This window comes from Rhinopithecus bieti, unplaced genomic scaffold (genome assembly GCF_001698545.2).
Source record: "Rhinopithecus bieti isolate Rb0 unplaced genomic scaffold, ASM169854v2 scaffold_44695, whole genome shotgun sequence".
NCBI lineage: Eukaryota > Metazoa > Chordata > Mammalia > Primates > Cercopithecidae > Rhinopithecus > Rhinopithecus bieti.
Window position 1 is genome coordinate 107250 of NW_016818171.1, and position 15735 is coordinate 122984.

General features: G+C 46.7%; 1 protein-coding gene across 1 annotated transcript in view; it reads left to right on the plus strand.

Moving 5' to 3' along the window:
• Positions 1-15533, plus strand: part of RETREG3 (reticulophagy regulator family member 3) — a 32991-nt gene extending 17458 nt beyond the window's left edge. Inside the window, exons 2-9 of the mRNA XM_017856583.1 lie at positions 1871-1977; positions 6869-6899; positions 7842-7968; positions 8595-8679; positions 9805-9942; positions 11498-11580; positions 12219-12351; positions 12766-15533. Coding sequence (XP_017712072.1) covers positions 1871-1977; positions 6869-6899; positions 7842-7968; positions 8595-8679; positions 9805-9942; positions 11498-11580; positions 12219-12351; positions 12766-13223 — 1162 coding nt within the window. The 3' untranslated portion in view covers positions 13224-15533. The remainder of the gene's footprint in view (positions 1-1870; positions 1978-6868; positions 6900-7841; positions 7969-8594; positions 8680-9804; positions 9943-11497; positions 11581-12218; positions 12352-12765) is intronic.
• Positions 15534-15735: the final 202 nt, after the last annotated feature.

Consider the following 15735-nt stretch of genomic DNA (forward strand, 5'->3'; position numbering starts at 1 on the left):
TTTTTTTTTTTTTTGGGACGGAGTCTCGCTCTGTCGCCCGGGCTGGAGTGCAGTGGCCGGTTCTCAGCTCACTGCAAGCTCCGCCTCCCGGGTTCACGCCATTCTCCTGCCTCAGCCTCCGAGTAGCTGGGACTACAGGGGCCCGCCACCTCGCCCCGCTAGTTTTGTTTTTTTTTTTTTGTATTTTTTAGTAGAGACGGGGTTTCACCGTGTTAGCCAGGATGGTCTCGATCTCCTGACCTCGTGATCTGCCCGTCTCGGCCTCCCAAAGTGCTGGGATTACAGGCTTGAGCCACCGCGCCCAGCCTTTTATATTTTTTTTTAGAGATGGTGTTTCGCCATGTTGCTGAGGCTTGTCTTGAACTCCTGAGCTCAAGCAATCTGGCTGCCTCAGCCTCCCAAAGTGCTGGGATTACAGGCATGAGCCCCCGCACCTGGCCAGAGCTCTGCAGTTCATGTTCACATCACGTGTTACTTAGGGGGAAAAAAGGGAAAAAAATGAAGACCCAGAGTGTAACATTTATGCTATCTGTACTAATCTATGTTTCTGAATTTCCTCATTTAATGTTAAACCAAAATGTTATCTGAAAAAAATAACTACCTTAACATCTAAAAGAAAAAATTCCTTAGTATCATTAGATGTGTTTTCAATGTCAGATTTCTCAGATTGTTCAAACTTTTTTTATGATTGATTCCTTCAAATAAGAACTAGCTTTTCCTTTATCTTACTGATGTGATACCTTACACTTATTGATTTTTTTGTATGTTAAACCACCCTTGCAGTCTTGGGATAAATCTCATTTGGTCGTGGTGTATAATACTTCTAACATGCTGCTAAATTTAACTTGCTAGTATTTTATTGAAGATTTTTACATCTATATTCATAAGGAATATTGGTCTACAGTTTTATTATGTCTTTGGTATCAGGATAATGCTGGCCTCACAAAATAAATCAAGAAGTGCTTCCTTTTTTTTTGGAAGAGTTTGAGAAGCATTTGTGTTAATTCTGGAGAACTTGCTTTTATTTATTATTTATTTATTTATTTTGAGACCGAGTCTCACTCTGTTGCCCAGCCTGGAGTGCAGTGGTGTGATCTTGGCTCACTGCAACCTCTGCTTCCTGGGTTCAAGCAGTTCTTACGCTTCAGCCGCCCAGGTAGTTGGGATTACAGGCATGCCTCAGCCTCCCAGGTAGCTGAGATTACAGGTACACATCACCACACCTGGCTAATTTTTGTATTTTTAGTAGATACGGAGTTTCACCATGTTGGCAGGCTGACCTCGAGCTCCCGACCTCAGGTGATCCACCTGTCTCAGCCTCCCAAAGTGCTGGGATTATAGGCTTGAGCCACTGCGCCTGGCCAGAATCTGCTTTTAAATATAGCTTTCATGCCAACTTTCTATGTGACCTTAATCAAATATTTTTCAGGCCTCAGTTCCTTTATCTGTAAAAAGATATGTAATTGAATTAAATGCTCTTGAGTGCATCTCTATCAGTTTGTTGCCCTACACTAGGGTCTAATTTGATAGAAAGGTGTTTGCTTTCATTATAACAACTTGTTATCAAGGATGAATTTCTCTGTGAAATTAATAGAGGTACAGACTGGAAAGCTGAAGGAGCTTTAAGAAGTTACTTGATTTAGTCTTCTGCCTTTACAGCAGCAAATTATCCTCTCTGCCCCATAGGTAGAGTAGTTAAGGTCCAGAAGGTTTAAATGATTTACCCAAAGTATATAACTAGTTAAGTGTCAGAACAAAAAAAGCTAGACCTCAGGTCTATTTACCACAGAGCCCATAGTACACACGTGGCCTTTTCTGAAATTAGCTTAACTAGATAAATGATCTTTCTTCTGTTTTTCTTCCTCTGTAGGTTCTTTGCCCTGACATCCCTTCGTCTTGTGTTTTTGCTTGCATTTGGCTTGATGATCATTGTGTGTATTGACCAGTGGAAGAACAAAATCTGGCCTGAAATAAAAGGTGAGTTTGGTAGCATTTAGAACAATCTGAACTGAAGATGGCCTTTCCTATAATTTGTACCTTTAGTATTAGGGATTTATGAGGAGGTGTATGGAGCTAGGGACTGTCTTTCGAAGTCTGAATCATTTGCTTTAGGAGGCACTTGAAGGACTTGTGCCCCAATTATGGTTCCTTGGAACTGGGTTCTGCCCTTCCCATTGTTACTAAGCACAGGTAGTCTGTACTCACCACCTGAGATATTTTTGCCAACATAATGGCCTGAGGAATAAGTAGTCCTCAAATTAAAAATAATAATTATCATTATTGGACACTGCATCTTTATTGAGGCAGTACTAATTTACCTCTCAGGAATTTCTTTTAAATTGCTCATTTGCAAAACGCTAGGATAGCCAATTGTGACTTATAGAAAGTACCATGATGGCCGGGCGCAGTGGCTCACGCCTGTAATCCCTGCACTTTGGGAGGCCCAGGCGGGTGGATCACCTGAGGTCAGGAGTTTGAGCCCCGCCTGGCCAACATGATGAAACCCTGTCTCTAATAAAAATAGAAAAAATTAGCTGAGCGTGGTGGCGCACACTTGTAATCCTAGCTACTCAGGAGGCTGAGGCAGGAGAATAGCTTGAACCCGGGAGGCGGAGGTTGCAGTGAGCCAAGATCGTGCCACTGCACTCAGCCATGGTGACAACAGCAAAATTCAGTCTCAAAAAAAGAGAGAGAGAGAGAGAGTGAGAGAGAGAACCATGACATGTAGTGTCTTTTTAAAAAGCTAATACATAAACAAATGAAAAGTTAAGTGACAGTTATAGACCAGTACCACAGATGTCACAGGGCAGTATGTAATTGGTATACTTGTCATATATTTTGTCCCTAGCTCGAGAGTGGAACAAAGCAAAAGATTTGAACAGATCGAGAAAAAAGTGTTTCTAGAGAGTCCAGTGACTTGATTAGTCTGAGGAACCAGAAGTTGCAAAGCATTTCCTGACATCAGAGAATTGATCATATGGCCAGGATGAAGGTTCATTAAAGGGAGTGCTAGGAAATAAAACTGAAAGTATGTTGGGATTAGGTTTTTTGTTTGTTTCTTTTTTTTTTTTTGAGACGGAGTCTGGCTCTGTCACCCAGGCTGGAGTGCAGTGGCCAGATCTCAGCTCACTGCAAGCTCCTCCTCTCGGGTTTACGCCATTCTCCTGCCTCAGCCTCCGGAGTAGCTGGGACTACAGGCGCCCGCCACCTTGCCCGGCTAGTTTTTTGTATTTTTTAGTAGAGACGGGGTTTCACCATGTTCGCCAGGATGGTCTCGATCTCCTGACCTCATGATCTGCCCGTCTCGGCCTCCCAAAGTGCTGGGATTACAGGCTTGAGCCACCGCGCCCGGCCAGGTTTTTTGTTTGTTTCTTTTCTTTTTTTTGAGACGGAGTCTCGCTCTGTTGGCCAGGCTGGAGTGCAGTGGCATGATCTAGGCTCACTGCAACCTCCGCCTCCCAGCTTCAAGCAGTCCTCCTGCCTTAGCCCCACTAGTAACTGGGATTACAGGCACGTGCCACCTTGCCTGGCAATTTTTTGTGTTTTTGGTAGAGACGGGTTTTCACCATGTTGGCCAGTCTGGTCTTGAACTTCTGACCTCAGGTGATCCACCTGCCTCGGCCTCCCAAAGTGCTGGGATTACAGGCGCAAGGCACCGCACCTGGCCCATTCTTTTTTTTGAGACAGAGTCTTCGTCTGTCACCCAGGCTGGGGTGCAGTGGCACAATCATGACTCACTGTAGCCTCAACCTCCTGGGCTCAAGCAATTCTCCCACCTTAGCCACCTGAGCAGCTGGGACTATAGGCACTTGCCACCATGTCCAGCTAATTTTTGTATTTTTTCTATAGACGGGGTTTTGCCATGTTGTCCAGGCTGGTCACAAACTCCTGGACTCAAGTGATTCACTCACTTCAGCCTCCCAAAGTGCTGGATTACAGGTGTGAGCTACCGCACCCAACCGACTTTTTTATTTATTTTTTTTGGTTTATTTATTTATTTATTTTTTATTTTTGAGACAGAGTTTCGCTCTAGTTGCCTGGGCTGGAATGCAGTGGTACAATCTCGGCTCACCACAACCTCCACTTCCTGGGTTCAAGCGATTCTCCTGCCTCAGCCTCCCAAGTAGCTGGGATTACAGGCATGCACCACCACGCCCAGCTAATTTTGTATTTTTAATAGAGTTGGGGTTTCTCCATGTTGGTCAGGCTGGTCTTGAACTCCCAACCTCAGATGATTCGCCCACCTCGACCTCCCAAAGTACTGGGATTACAGACATGAGCCACCGCGCCCAGCCCTATTCTTATTTTTTAACAAATAGGTCTCACTGTGTTGTCCAGGTTTTGGAGTGCAGTGGTGTGATCATAGCTCACTGCAGCCTCAAATCCCTGGGCTTAAGTGATCCTCCCACCTCAGTCTCCCAATTAGCTGAGACTACAGGTGCATACCACCACATCCAGCTAAGTAAAAAAAAAAGAAATTTTTTTTTTGAGACAGAGTCTGGCTTTGTTGCACGGGCTGGAGTGCAGTGGCATGATCTTGGCTTGCTGCAACCTCCGCCGCCCAGGTTCAGATGATTCTCCTGCCTCAGTCTCCTGATGACAGGTGTGCACCACTATGCCCAGCTAATTTTTCTGGTATTTTTAGCAGAAATGGGGTTTTGCCATGTTGGCCAGGCTAGTCGTGAACTCCTGACCTCAAGTGATCCGCCTGCCTTGGCCTCCCAAAATGCTGGGATTACAGGCATGAGCCACCAGGCCTGGCCGATAGTAAAGATTAATTTAGTAGCATTTTTAGGACCACATGGAAGGAGGGAAAGTGGAACAGGATGACCTGTTAGGACACTGGCAGTGTCTTTGTGAAAAGTAGTCAGAGAGGCCTCAGTGAATACAAATGATGGATGGTTTGGAGAGCTGTGAAGAAGGAAGATACATCAAGACATAAATAGTTGGGGCCAGGTGCAGTGGATCATGCCTGTGATCTGAGCACTTTGGGAGGCTGAGGCAGGAGAATTGCTTGGGCCCAGGAGTTTGAGACCTGCCTGGGCAACATGGCGAAACCTTGTCTCTACAAAAAATTAAAAAATTAGCCAGGCATGGTGGCGTGCACCTGTGGTCCCCAACTACTTGGGAGGCTGAAGTGGGAAGATCCCTTGAGCCCTGGTGGTTGAGGCTGCAGTGAGCCATGATCGCACCGCTGTACTCCAGCCTAGATAACAGGGCGACACCTGTCTCAAAAAATAATTATTATTATATATGTACATAAATGGATGGGGGTTAAAGCTAAGAGAGTGGCAGAATGGCATTACAGTTAGTAGATAAAGGCAAAGGCAGACACGAAAGTTGGTTTGAAGGGGTGAGAGAGGAAAACTGATGTAGATTTTATGTTAATTTTGAAGTGTTGGCAAGATACTCAAACCAGAGTATACAGGTTTTAAATACATGCCCATCATATTTTATAGAGACTTGCAAGGAATTGTGTAGTTCATCTGCCTATCTAATGGCTGGTGAATATCAAAAGACTTACACATCATTCAGGTAGATAATGGGTCTCCCCCGCCTTTTTTTTTTTGGTTAAAGATAGGTTCTCACTATGTTGCCCAGGATGGACTTGAACTCCTGGGCTCAAGTGATCCTCCTGCCTCAGCCCCTCAAGGAGGCAGAACATAAGTGAGCATCACTATACCCAGCTCTGGGTCTCTTTTTAAAGAGAACAGGCAGGTTGGGTGTGGTGGCTCATACCTGTAATTCCAGCACTTTTGGGAGGCTGTGGTGGGTGGATCACCTGAAGTCAGGGGTTCAAGACCAGCCTGGCCAACATGGCAAAACCCGTCTCTACTAAAACACAAAATTAGCTGGGCGTGGTTGTGGGCGCCTGTAATCCCAGCTACTTGGGAGGCTGAGGCAGGAGAATCGCTTGAACTCTGGAGGCGGAGGTTGCAGTGAGCCAGGATCATGCCACTGCACTCCAGCCTGGGCGACAGAGTGAGACTCTGTCTCAAAAAAATAAAGAGAATAGGCATTTTTTAGCTGGGTGCGGTAGCTCACGCCTGTGATCCCAGCACTTTGGGAGGTGGAGGAGTTCGAGAGCAGCCTGGCCAACATGGTGAAACCCCATCTCTACTGAAAATACAAAAATTAGCCAGGTGTGGTGGCATGCACCTGTAGTCCCAGTTACTCAGGAGGCTGAGTGAGCTGAGATCACACCACTGCACGCCAGCCTGGGCTACAGAGCAAGACCCTGTCTGCAAAAAAAAAAAAAAAAAAAAACACGGTGAATTCCCGTCTCTACTAAAAATACAAAAAATTAGCTGGGTGTTGTGGCGGGCGCCTGTAGTCCCAGCTACTCGGGAGGCTGAGGCAGGAGAATGGCGTGAACCCGGGAGGCAGAGCTTGCAGTGAGCCGAGATCATGCCACTGCACTCCAGGATGGGTGACAGACCAAGACTCTGTCTCAAAAAAGATAAAAATAAAAAAAGAACAGGAAGATTTCTAGGGTTGGAGTTGTTACAACGTACCTTGTGTAGCCTGGCACAGATTGATGTGTATGGGCATCCCAGACACACTTAAGGGGTGAGATGGACCATTTTTCTTGTACACCTTGGCTTTCAGCTGAGGTCATTAGAAGGGGGCTTAAATAGTCCATTTGGACCTCCCTTCCTTCCCCTTGAAAAATGAGTAGGTGTATGATTATTCCCTTGTCTGTAGCTCCCTAACTCTGGCGGTATAACGCAGTGTCTCCTTTTTTATCAGCTATTACTGTTTTCTTTTCCCCAACCTATTAAAACTTGAGCTGTCAGACCAACAGCCTAACATTTTCATGTTTAGTTTTCCCTACCAACTAATGCTGGTGTTTGTTTTAATATTGTAGTGCCAAGACCCGACGCATTAGACAATGAGAGGTATGGAACACTAATTAAATCCCTTTTTGTTGCTCTGATTCATTCTCTTGTAATATTCTGGTTACATGTTGTTAACCCCATGTTCTGGACACACAGTGTAAGCTGAGAACCTAGGCTGTTCCAAATGATCATTTTAACACATCCTAAAGTTCAGGCAGCAATATGTTGAGATGGCCTGTGTCCTCTGATCTTTACAAGAGAAGTTTCTGAAAAAGAAGCATTACAGTGCCCCATAACGTGACATGCCAGGGAGTCAGCTGCATTGTTCAGTCCCAGTGAGAAAACTTAAAGGCAGCTAACTTCATTTGTCTCCTGGCTTTTATACCAGGTCATTTAGTGTTTTCTGTGACCTCTGGCTATTTAAAGTTCCCGGTCAGAAAACACATTGGTTCCTGGCATCAGCAAGTCAAAGCCAAAGATTCCTCTTGTGTCTTACAGCTCCTGCTTTCATTTCTCAGTTCATCCACTCCATTTGTTTAATCCAAGGAATTTTCTCTGCTATGGTTTATTTTGGTTTTGCTTTATTTATTTTCTCTCTGAAGGGCACATCCACCATTTCCTCCCCCTTAGCAGCAGTGGTATCAGTCAGACTGTGCTCACTTTTATCCCTGGATTGCAATCACAGGGAATTGGAATGGTCTGAGTGCAAGGAAGAAGATGTTTCTAAGCACAAAGGGCCTTGGAGCTGGGGGCAGGTTTACACACGTGGATTGGGCTGCTTGCTCATAGGGTGGAGTTGTCAGAACAAGTCTGTCCTCCTTGTACCTAAATTCAGGTTTCAACCTGGTGAGCCAAGAAGAAAGCCATGCTTCACCTCCAAAGCACCTGGGCCTAGTCACTCCCCAATCCCCATTTAAACCTGGAAGCACTGGCTGCCTGCACAGCAAGATGGGGGGACCCTCAACACCCTCCTTTCACAGCTCCCCCTTCTCTCTCCCATAGCTGGGGCTTTGTGCACCCTCGGTTGCTCAGCGTGCCCGAGCTCTGCCACCATGTAGCTGAAGTCTGGGTTAGTGGGACCATTTTCATAAGGAATGTTTTGCTTTTCAAAAAGCAAAACCCAGGCAAGGTAAGACTCTTCCCTTTCTCACTTTCATCTCTGGCCTCTCAGTTCAGTTCATGCTAAACTGAAACAGCTCCTTTACTACATGTCTTCATTCAAGAAAGTAAAGACTATGATGTTTATAGAGACAAAAGGAAGCTATAGGAAGGACCTTCTGACCAGCCATTAGGACTAAGACAGGAGCTTGGTGACTGCTCATTTGGTGTGGTTGCCACTTAGATGAGGCCATTTTCTTGCTTCAGGATGGGAAAGAAAGCTTTCTTGTGTGCATTCTGTGTCGTATAAGTATGTGATACGTTGTTGTGTTTTTTTGGGTTTTGTGTGTGTGTTTGTTGACTTAAAAAACCACCACCAACGTTGCTTTCAGAGAGAATTTTTGGCTAAGTCCTATTCAAACCAATTTCTTGGCATGAAAGGTGCAGCCCTATGGGGTTAGCCATATAAAAAGAGTTTGAATAGAAGGGGACATGCTCCTTTTCTTCCCAAACAGAATCACCATTGGATGCAACAGTGGCTACACATCCAAGCTTGACTTACAGAGTCTTTCAATTATATCTCTACCCTAACCCTCCACACCCACCCCAGTCCCCTGCAGTGTGGCAGAAACTTAATACTCTTTCTTGATTCCCCAGTTCTGCTTGCTGAGCTGTGGGATACTGACCTTTTTGGCTGTCTTGGGCCGCTATGTCCCTGGGCTTCTGCTCTCCTACTTGATGCGTAAGTATGGAGTATACCTCCCCTACGAACTGTACCCTGCTCATAGCTTTCCAACTATGGCTAACTCTAGGTCTGAGGAGAGGACATTTATATTTCAGTTCTCTAGGATATGACCTTTGCATATTTTCATGACCTGTTTAGTGTCGTCATGAAAATATCTTTCTTACCTTTAGCAGGCTCTCCACATACAAAGTTCATTTCTTACCAAGTCAGAAATTGAAGGTAGGCTGGGTGCGGTGGCTCGCACCTGTAATCCCAGCACTTTGGGAGACCGAGGTGGCAGATCACGATGTCAGGAGATCGAGACCATCCTGGCTAACACGGTGAAACCCTGTGTCTACTAAAAAAAAAAAAAAAAAAAAAAAAAAATTAGCTGGGTGTGGTGGTGGGCACCTGTAGTCCCAGCTACTCAGGAGGCTGAGGCAGGAGAATGGCATGAACCCGGGAGGCAGAGCTTGCAGTGAGCCGAGATCGTGCCACTGCACTCCGGCCTGGGCGACAAGAGTGAGACTCCGTCTCAAAAAAAAAAAAAGAAATTGATGAGGGTTCACTAACATGTATTATATTACCAATTATAAAGGACTGCCTGTCCCTATTTTAGGAGAGAATTTTTAGAACCAGGGTATTGTCAGCAGAACATAACTCTTAGGGATTTCTCTACTAGGTTCTATTTATGCCAGAGTACTTTTTTCCCACTTGGAGCATAGTTTTGTAAATTTAGTTACTTCCTGTTGGCATGTACTCAGCTTGCTTGGGGCTGGAAGAACTAAGTACTTAACGCCTGTGGCTTTTGTATATCAAAACCTCCCATGATTTGTTGTGTAATTTTTAGGCATTGTTACCATTTATGGCTCAGTGACACCCATTGCCAGGTTCTGCCCTTGGCCTGTCAGCAGCATACTGTGCTGTGCATAGCCCCGCACTAGGCTCTGTGGGTAGCTATAGAAGTCCCTGCCCTCAAAAACTTCATGCGTAGGGGAGACTGGTGAAGATGACCGGCAGACTTGGGCAGATCTGTTCCACACTTTGTGTCCAAGCCCTAAGGACCAATAGCAGCGCTACAGTTGGAAATGTTTTTTGCAGCCCCTTCTCCATTTTGTCACTGTTTCCCATGCCTCCTCACAGTTGTCACTGTCATGATGTGGCCCCTTGCTGTGTACCACCGACTGTGGGATCGAGCATATGTGCGGCTGAAGCCAGCTCTGCAGCGGCTGGACTTCAGTGTCCGTGGCTACATGATGTCCAAGCAGAGAGAGAGACAATGTAAGTGTCATGGTATCATTCTTTCCACTTAGGCAATTTGGGGCAAGAAGGAGAAGCCCATAGGTCTGACATACTGGGTGGGTCCTCAAAAGTGGAAGTTGGGGGTAGTTGGTAGGGGTGAGGATTGGTAGGTAAAAATGATATTCTGCTCTAGGGAAACCTATGCAAGCTTGCCAGTTTTTATCATTTGGAATCCTAGGCTCCTGTTTTAAACTTATCTGATAAAAGCTCTTTCGAGTTGAATAAAAGCTAGACAGTAAAGATAAATTCCTAGTATTTGTGCTTTTTTTTTTTTTTTTTTTTTTTGAGACAGGGTCTCACTCTGTTGTCCAGGGTGGAGTGCAGTGGCATGATCATGGCTCACTGCAGCCTTGACCTCCCAGGCTCAAGTGATCCTTCTACCTCAGCCCCGCCAAACCCTTCAGTAGCTGGGACTCCAGGCATGTATCACCACATCTGGCTGAATTTTATATTTTTTTGTAGAGATGGGGTCTCGTTATGTTGCCCAGGCTGATCCTGAACTCCTGGGCTCAAGTGATCCTCCTGCCTGGGCGTTCCAAAGTGTTGGGATTACACATGTGAGCCACCACGCTCAGCCCAGAGCAGACCCTTTCAACTCCTAAGCCTGGTCTCTTTTCACTACTGAAAGCTGCCTCCCAAAGGTGATTAAAAACTGCTACCTCAGAGGTTGTAAGTGTACCAGCCTGAGATCCATGCAGCACATTAATGATGGTAGTACAGACTTTTCCCTCCCTTGTGTGGTCTTGTCAGGTTTTATGTTTTATGGAGTCCTGGCCTTCAAAGAGCCCTGCACTTGGTCACCAAGGCCCAAGTCCCCTTGGGGCAGCCAGTTGAATAATACCAGTCCTCAGAAGTCTGATTTAACAAGGTGTGCATCTCCTTTTGCCCTCTCTCTGATCGTGTCCACTTAACACCTTGACATTAGGTCTGCGTTTAGCCATCCAGAGAGTTGTTGACAAAGCCTGGTATTTGATCCTCTGACCAGAATAGAAATGTGTGCCAGGCCAGGCGCAGTGGTTCACGCTTGTAATCCCAGCACTTTGGGAGGCTGAGGTAGGCGGATCACCTGAGGTCAGGAGTTCAAGACCAGCTTGACCAATATGATGAAACACCGTCTCTACTAAAAATGTAAATATTAGTTGGGTGTGGTGGTGAGCACCTGTAATCTCAGCTACCCAGGAAGCTGAGACAGGAGAATCGCTTGAACCCAAGAGGCAGAGGTTGCAATGAGCCAAGATCACGCCATTGCACTCTAGCCTGGGCAACAAGAGCAAAACTCCATCTCAAAAAAAAAAAAAAAATGTGTAGGGCCTGGTGGAGAGGATGTTGGAAGCTGAGATATTTTCTCCTGTGTTATCAACTCACCTTGCCATTTGGGTTCAGCAGCTCAGCATTCTGTTATTATTATGTAGGCTTAGAGCCGGATTCAGAGAGGCTCTTTGTTTTGTGTTCTGATTTTATGCCTTTAAAGTCCAAAGGGGTTTTTACGCTGGTGGGAAGGTATCAAGCAAGGCTTTGTGCTCTTCCCACACAGTACGCCGCAGAGCTCTCCACCCAGAACGAGCCATGGACAACCACAGTGACAGCGAAGAGGAGCTTGCTGCCTTCTGTCCTCAGGTATCTTGAGTGTGGGAGCTGCTTCACTGTCCAGTTTTCTTTAGCTCCCTTTTAACCATCTGACAGCTCACATTTAGGCCATAGCCAGGTTTGAGGCCTTGGACTCCCCTTGTTCCCAAGACCAGTAACAAGGAGAGAAGTGAGACTTTGTTCCTAGATCTCAATTTTTTTTTTTAATCATATCATTCCTGTAATCAACCTAGATCTCAGTTAGAGCCTAAGAGCCTGATGCCCAGCACCACTCTTCCATATCTCTTTTTACCCTATCATTATGGAAGAACTTCTGGAGTTAGTATGATCATCTTTTAAACAGTCCAGTTCACCCTTGGGTCTGTGCAGTATGTGTATCCTCCTGCCACTTTGAAAAGTTATCTCTGGATCAATTATTCGCCTTAGGTAGGTAGGTAATTGACTCCCCCAGGACTGCTTTTCTTCTTGTGCTTAAGAGGTTATGAGTGAGTGTTTTCTTTGGGAGAGCAGCCTAAAAGGAGTCAAGATTTTGAAGTTACCATCTATCCCTGGTTACATTGATGGCCTTCAGATAACTCATGTTAGCTGATTAGTAAAGCTGTACCTGGGGACTACACCTGGTTCCTGATGGCATTATCTCAGGTTTGTTGGTCTTTTCTTTTCCTAAGCTGGACGATTCTACTGTTGCCAGGGAATTGGCCATCACAGACTCTGAGCACTCAGATGCTGAAGTCTCCTGTACAGACAATGGCACATTCAATCTTTCAAGGGGCCAAACACCTCTAACGGAAGGTTCTGAAGGTGAGGGTAGCCTTTGACCTCAGTTGATAATGGCTCTGACTGTTGCCTCTTAGCTTTCCTGAACAGAGGGGATACTGGTGCCTGCTCCTCTCCTGTTTTCTGAGCTATGGATCAGGTGGCAGAGCAGCCTGAGGGCTGTGGCTACAGCCAGGATGGCACTGCTGCCCTTCTCAAAGCCTTTAGTCCCTTAGTAGCCTCAGGCACTAGCCTCACAGGGGGCGTAGAAGAAGAGAGGGGGAATTGTGTGGCCAGTAGAAATCACAGCCATCTACAAGTGGAGGGGAAAGTTACACCAGTCCCATGGGTTTATTTCACCCTGAGAAAGCCAGGGTGGGAAAAATCTGGTCATGTGGGGCTGCGGCACAGGAGGGCCAGGTAGGTGCCATGACTCAAGACACTTCTGTATTCTACCAGACCTAGATGGTCACAGTGATCCAGAGGAATCCTTTGCCAGAGACCTTCCAGACTTCCCTTCCATTAACGTGGATCCTGCTGGCCTGGATGATGAGGACGACACTAGCATTGGCATGCCCAGCTTGATGTACCGTTGCCCGCCAGGGGCTGAGGAGCCCCAGGCCCCACCTGCCAGCCGGGACGAGGCTGCGCTACCGGAGCTCCTGCTTGGTGCTCTGCCTGTAGGATCCAACCTCACCAGCAACCTTGCCAGCCTGGTCTCCCAGGGTATGATTCAGCTGGCCTTTTCAGGGGCCTCCCAACCAGGCCCTTCTGGTGCACCTGCCCAGAGAGCAACAAGAGGCTTCCTTCGGTCCCCCAGTTCAGACCTGGACACTGATGCTGAGGGGGATGACTTTGAACTTCTGGACCAGTCGGAGCTGAATCAGTTGGACCCTGCCAGTTCTAGGAGCCACTGAGGCAGAGACTCCTTTTGGGAGTCAGTGTGGTTGAGGTTTTTTTCTCCCCATCCCACTTAAGGTGATGGGGCAAGGGAAGAACTCAGCTCCCCTCCCCTGAATTATATTTGTATGCTGCATGGCCTGGTTGATGTTCAGAGGCCTGCTTAGAGAGGACACTCACTTCCCTCCCACCAGCTGGATGCCCATTTCTGAGCTCAGCCACTGAAGTGAGAGTGTGCTCCCCCAAGGGAGGCTTCTCTCCATCAGGATGGTACTTTGGGGGAACAAAGTAGTCAGGGATATTGGTTCCCCTTTGAGGAGGTGCTGCTGTTTGCTTTTAGGTATGAGTGCTCAGGGGCCCTCATTGAAAGAGCCCATGCCTGCCTTCCTCCCTTCATTGCCTCCCTAGAGCCCCCAAAGTCAGGCAGCAGCTGGAGTAGTTAACATTGTTATCTTTTTTTGGAGACAGTTTTGCTCTGTTGCCCAAGCTGCAGTGCAGTGGTGTGATCTTGGCTTACTGCGACCTCTGGCTCCCAGGTTCAAGAGGTTCTCTTGCCTCAGCCTCCTGAGTAGTAGGATTACAGGTGCCCACCACTATGCCCGGCTAATTTTTTTTTTTTTATTTTTAGTAGAAATAGGGTTTCACCATGTTGGCCAGGCTGGTCTCCAACTCCTGACCTCAAGTGATCCACCTGCCTTGGCCTCCCAAAGTGCTGGGATTAGTCATCTTCTCTTGTTAAACCAGGATTTGATTTCTTCTTTTTTTTTTCTTTTTTGAGACAGAGTCTGGCTCTGTCGCCCAGGCTGGAGTGCAGTGGCACGATCTCGGCTCACTGTAACCTCCGCCTCCCGGGTGAAGCAATTCTCCTGCCTCAGCCTCCTCAGTAGCTGAGATTACAGGCATGCACCACCAAACCCAGCTAATTTTTTTTTTGTTTTTAGTAGAGATGGGGTTTCACCATGTTGGCCAGGCTGGTCTAGAACTCCTGACCGCAAATGATCAGCCCACCTTAGCCACCCAAAGTGTTGGGATTATAGGTGTGAGCCACTGTGTCCAGCGTAATTTTTTTTTTTTTTTTTTTAAAGTAAACTTGTCCTTTGATTTTGCAGAACAGGCCTGCTTCCTCTCCTCTAGCCCATCCTCATTTCTTGGGGCCTGAACCCCCATGCTCCAAAGCATTGCTTGTGAAATTTAAGAAATGTGAATATGATGTGGGGATGGGCCTCTTCTACATTACCTTGGCTCAGGGGGATCAGCTGGCTGGGAGGATTAGTGAGCACCTCTGTATTTTGAGGTCTCACTGAGTCTTCTGGAGCTGTGTGGTTAATCTTTGGTTTCTGATAACCCCTGGGTCCATTTGGCCATCAGCCTCAGCAGTGAGCAAAGCAATACCATACTCATTTCTATGTTCCTGTTCCTTCCTCTGCTCCTGCTTTGGAGAAGCAGTAATTCCATGGGGGGATGATACAGTAGCACTTTACAAATGGCTCCATGTCATTCATCCCAGGGGCCATACATAATCTCTTGCACCACCTATTCTTACTTCCTGTTCAGCTCCTTTAGAGCTTTTATTCCTAACTTGGTGGGGCCTCTTTTAAGGATGAGCCAGTGGTAAGAATGTGGCTGTAGTCAGCAGAGACCCCTCTGAGGGGTATCTGTTCTGCAGCCCCTAGTGAAATCATGTGAGACAGAAACCTAAACATGGTAATTGATTCTAAACCTGTGCCAGTCTATAGCCTCTGCCTCCCCAATCAGAGCTCAAGCCAAACTCTCCTGTCCTCTTTCCTTCTGCATTAACCCTTTGCTGATCCTCAGGGGCCACTCCCCCAACACCCCTGTACTTGGGTGAGGGATGTTGGACAGAGCCTGTTTTCATGTACTGCAGGTGGGGGTGTGCTGACATGTTTGCTCTTGGTTGATGGAGAAGGTACAGAGGCCAGGGAGTAAAAATGATTGACAGTAAAAAGGGGGAAGAGTTAGGTGTCTCATAGTCACTCACAGTGGGGTGGTCAGGGGTAATGGCATCTCCCCACTTTAGGGTTCTCAAACAGACTTTGGACACTTCTCTTCTCAAGTTCAGATGTCTTACAGGTGAGCTCTGATGTGGAAAGACAGGAGGTGTGGGGAAGGAGGGGGATTTCATGTGTTTGCATGAGTGTGTGCTTCAGGCCTTGGGAGTTGGCAAGAGGGAGGGAAGGAAGGAGAGCAAAATCTTCGGAAGGTGTTTCTTGTATCTGGGGGAATCCTACTCTGAATCTCCATAGTCTCCACTGTGAACTGAGGAGGGGAGGGGTGTGCTGGGGAATAAATCTTGTATGAGAACAATCTTTAAGAGACTGATGCTGAGTGGTGTCCTACCCTTGATAGGTCTTCTTTTGTAAATCTGAGTTCTGATTAATTTGAAGTGATAGCCTTAAAAGAGGAAGCCCAGGTATGAGGGACCCACCAGCCCACCCCTATTTTTCCTTTGTCATGGCCAGAACATCACCATTGTATGAAGCTACTTTCCTTCCTGTGAGAGCCCCACCA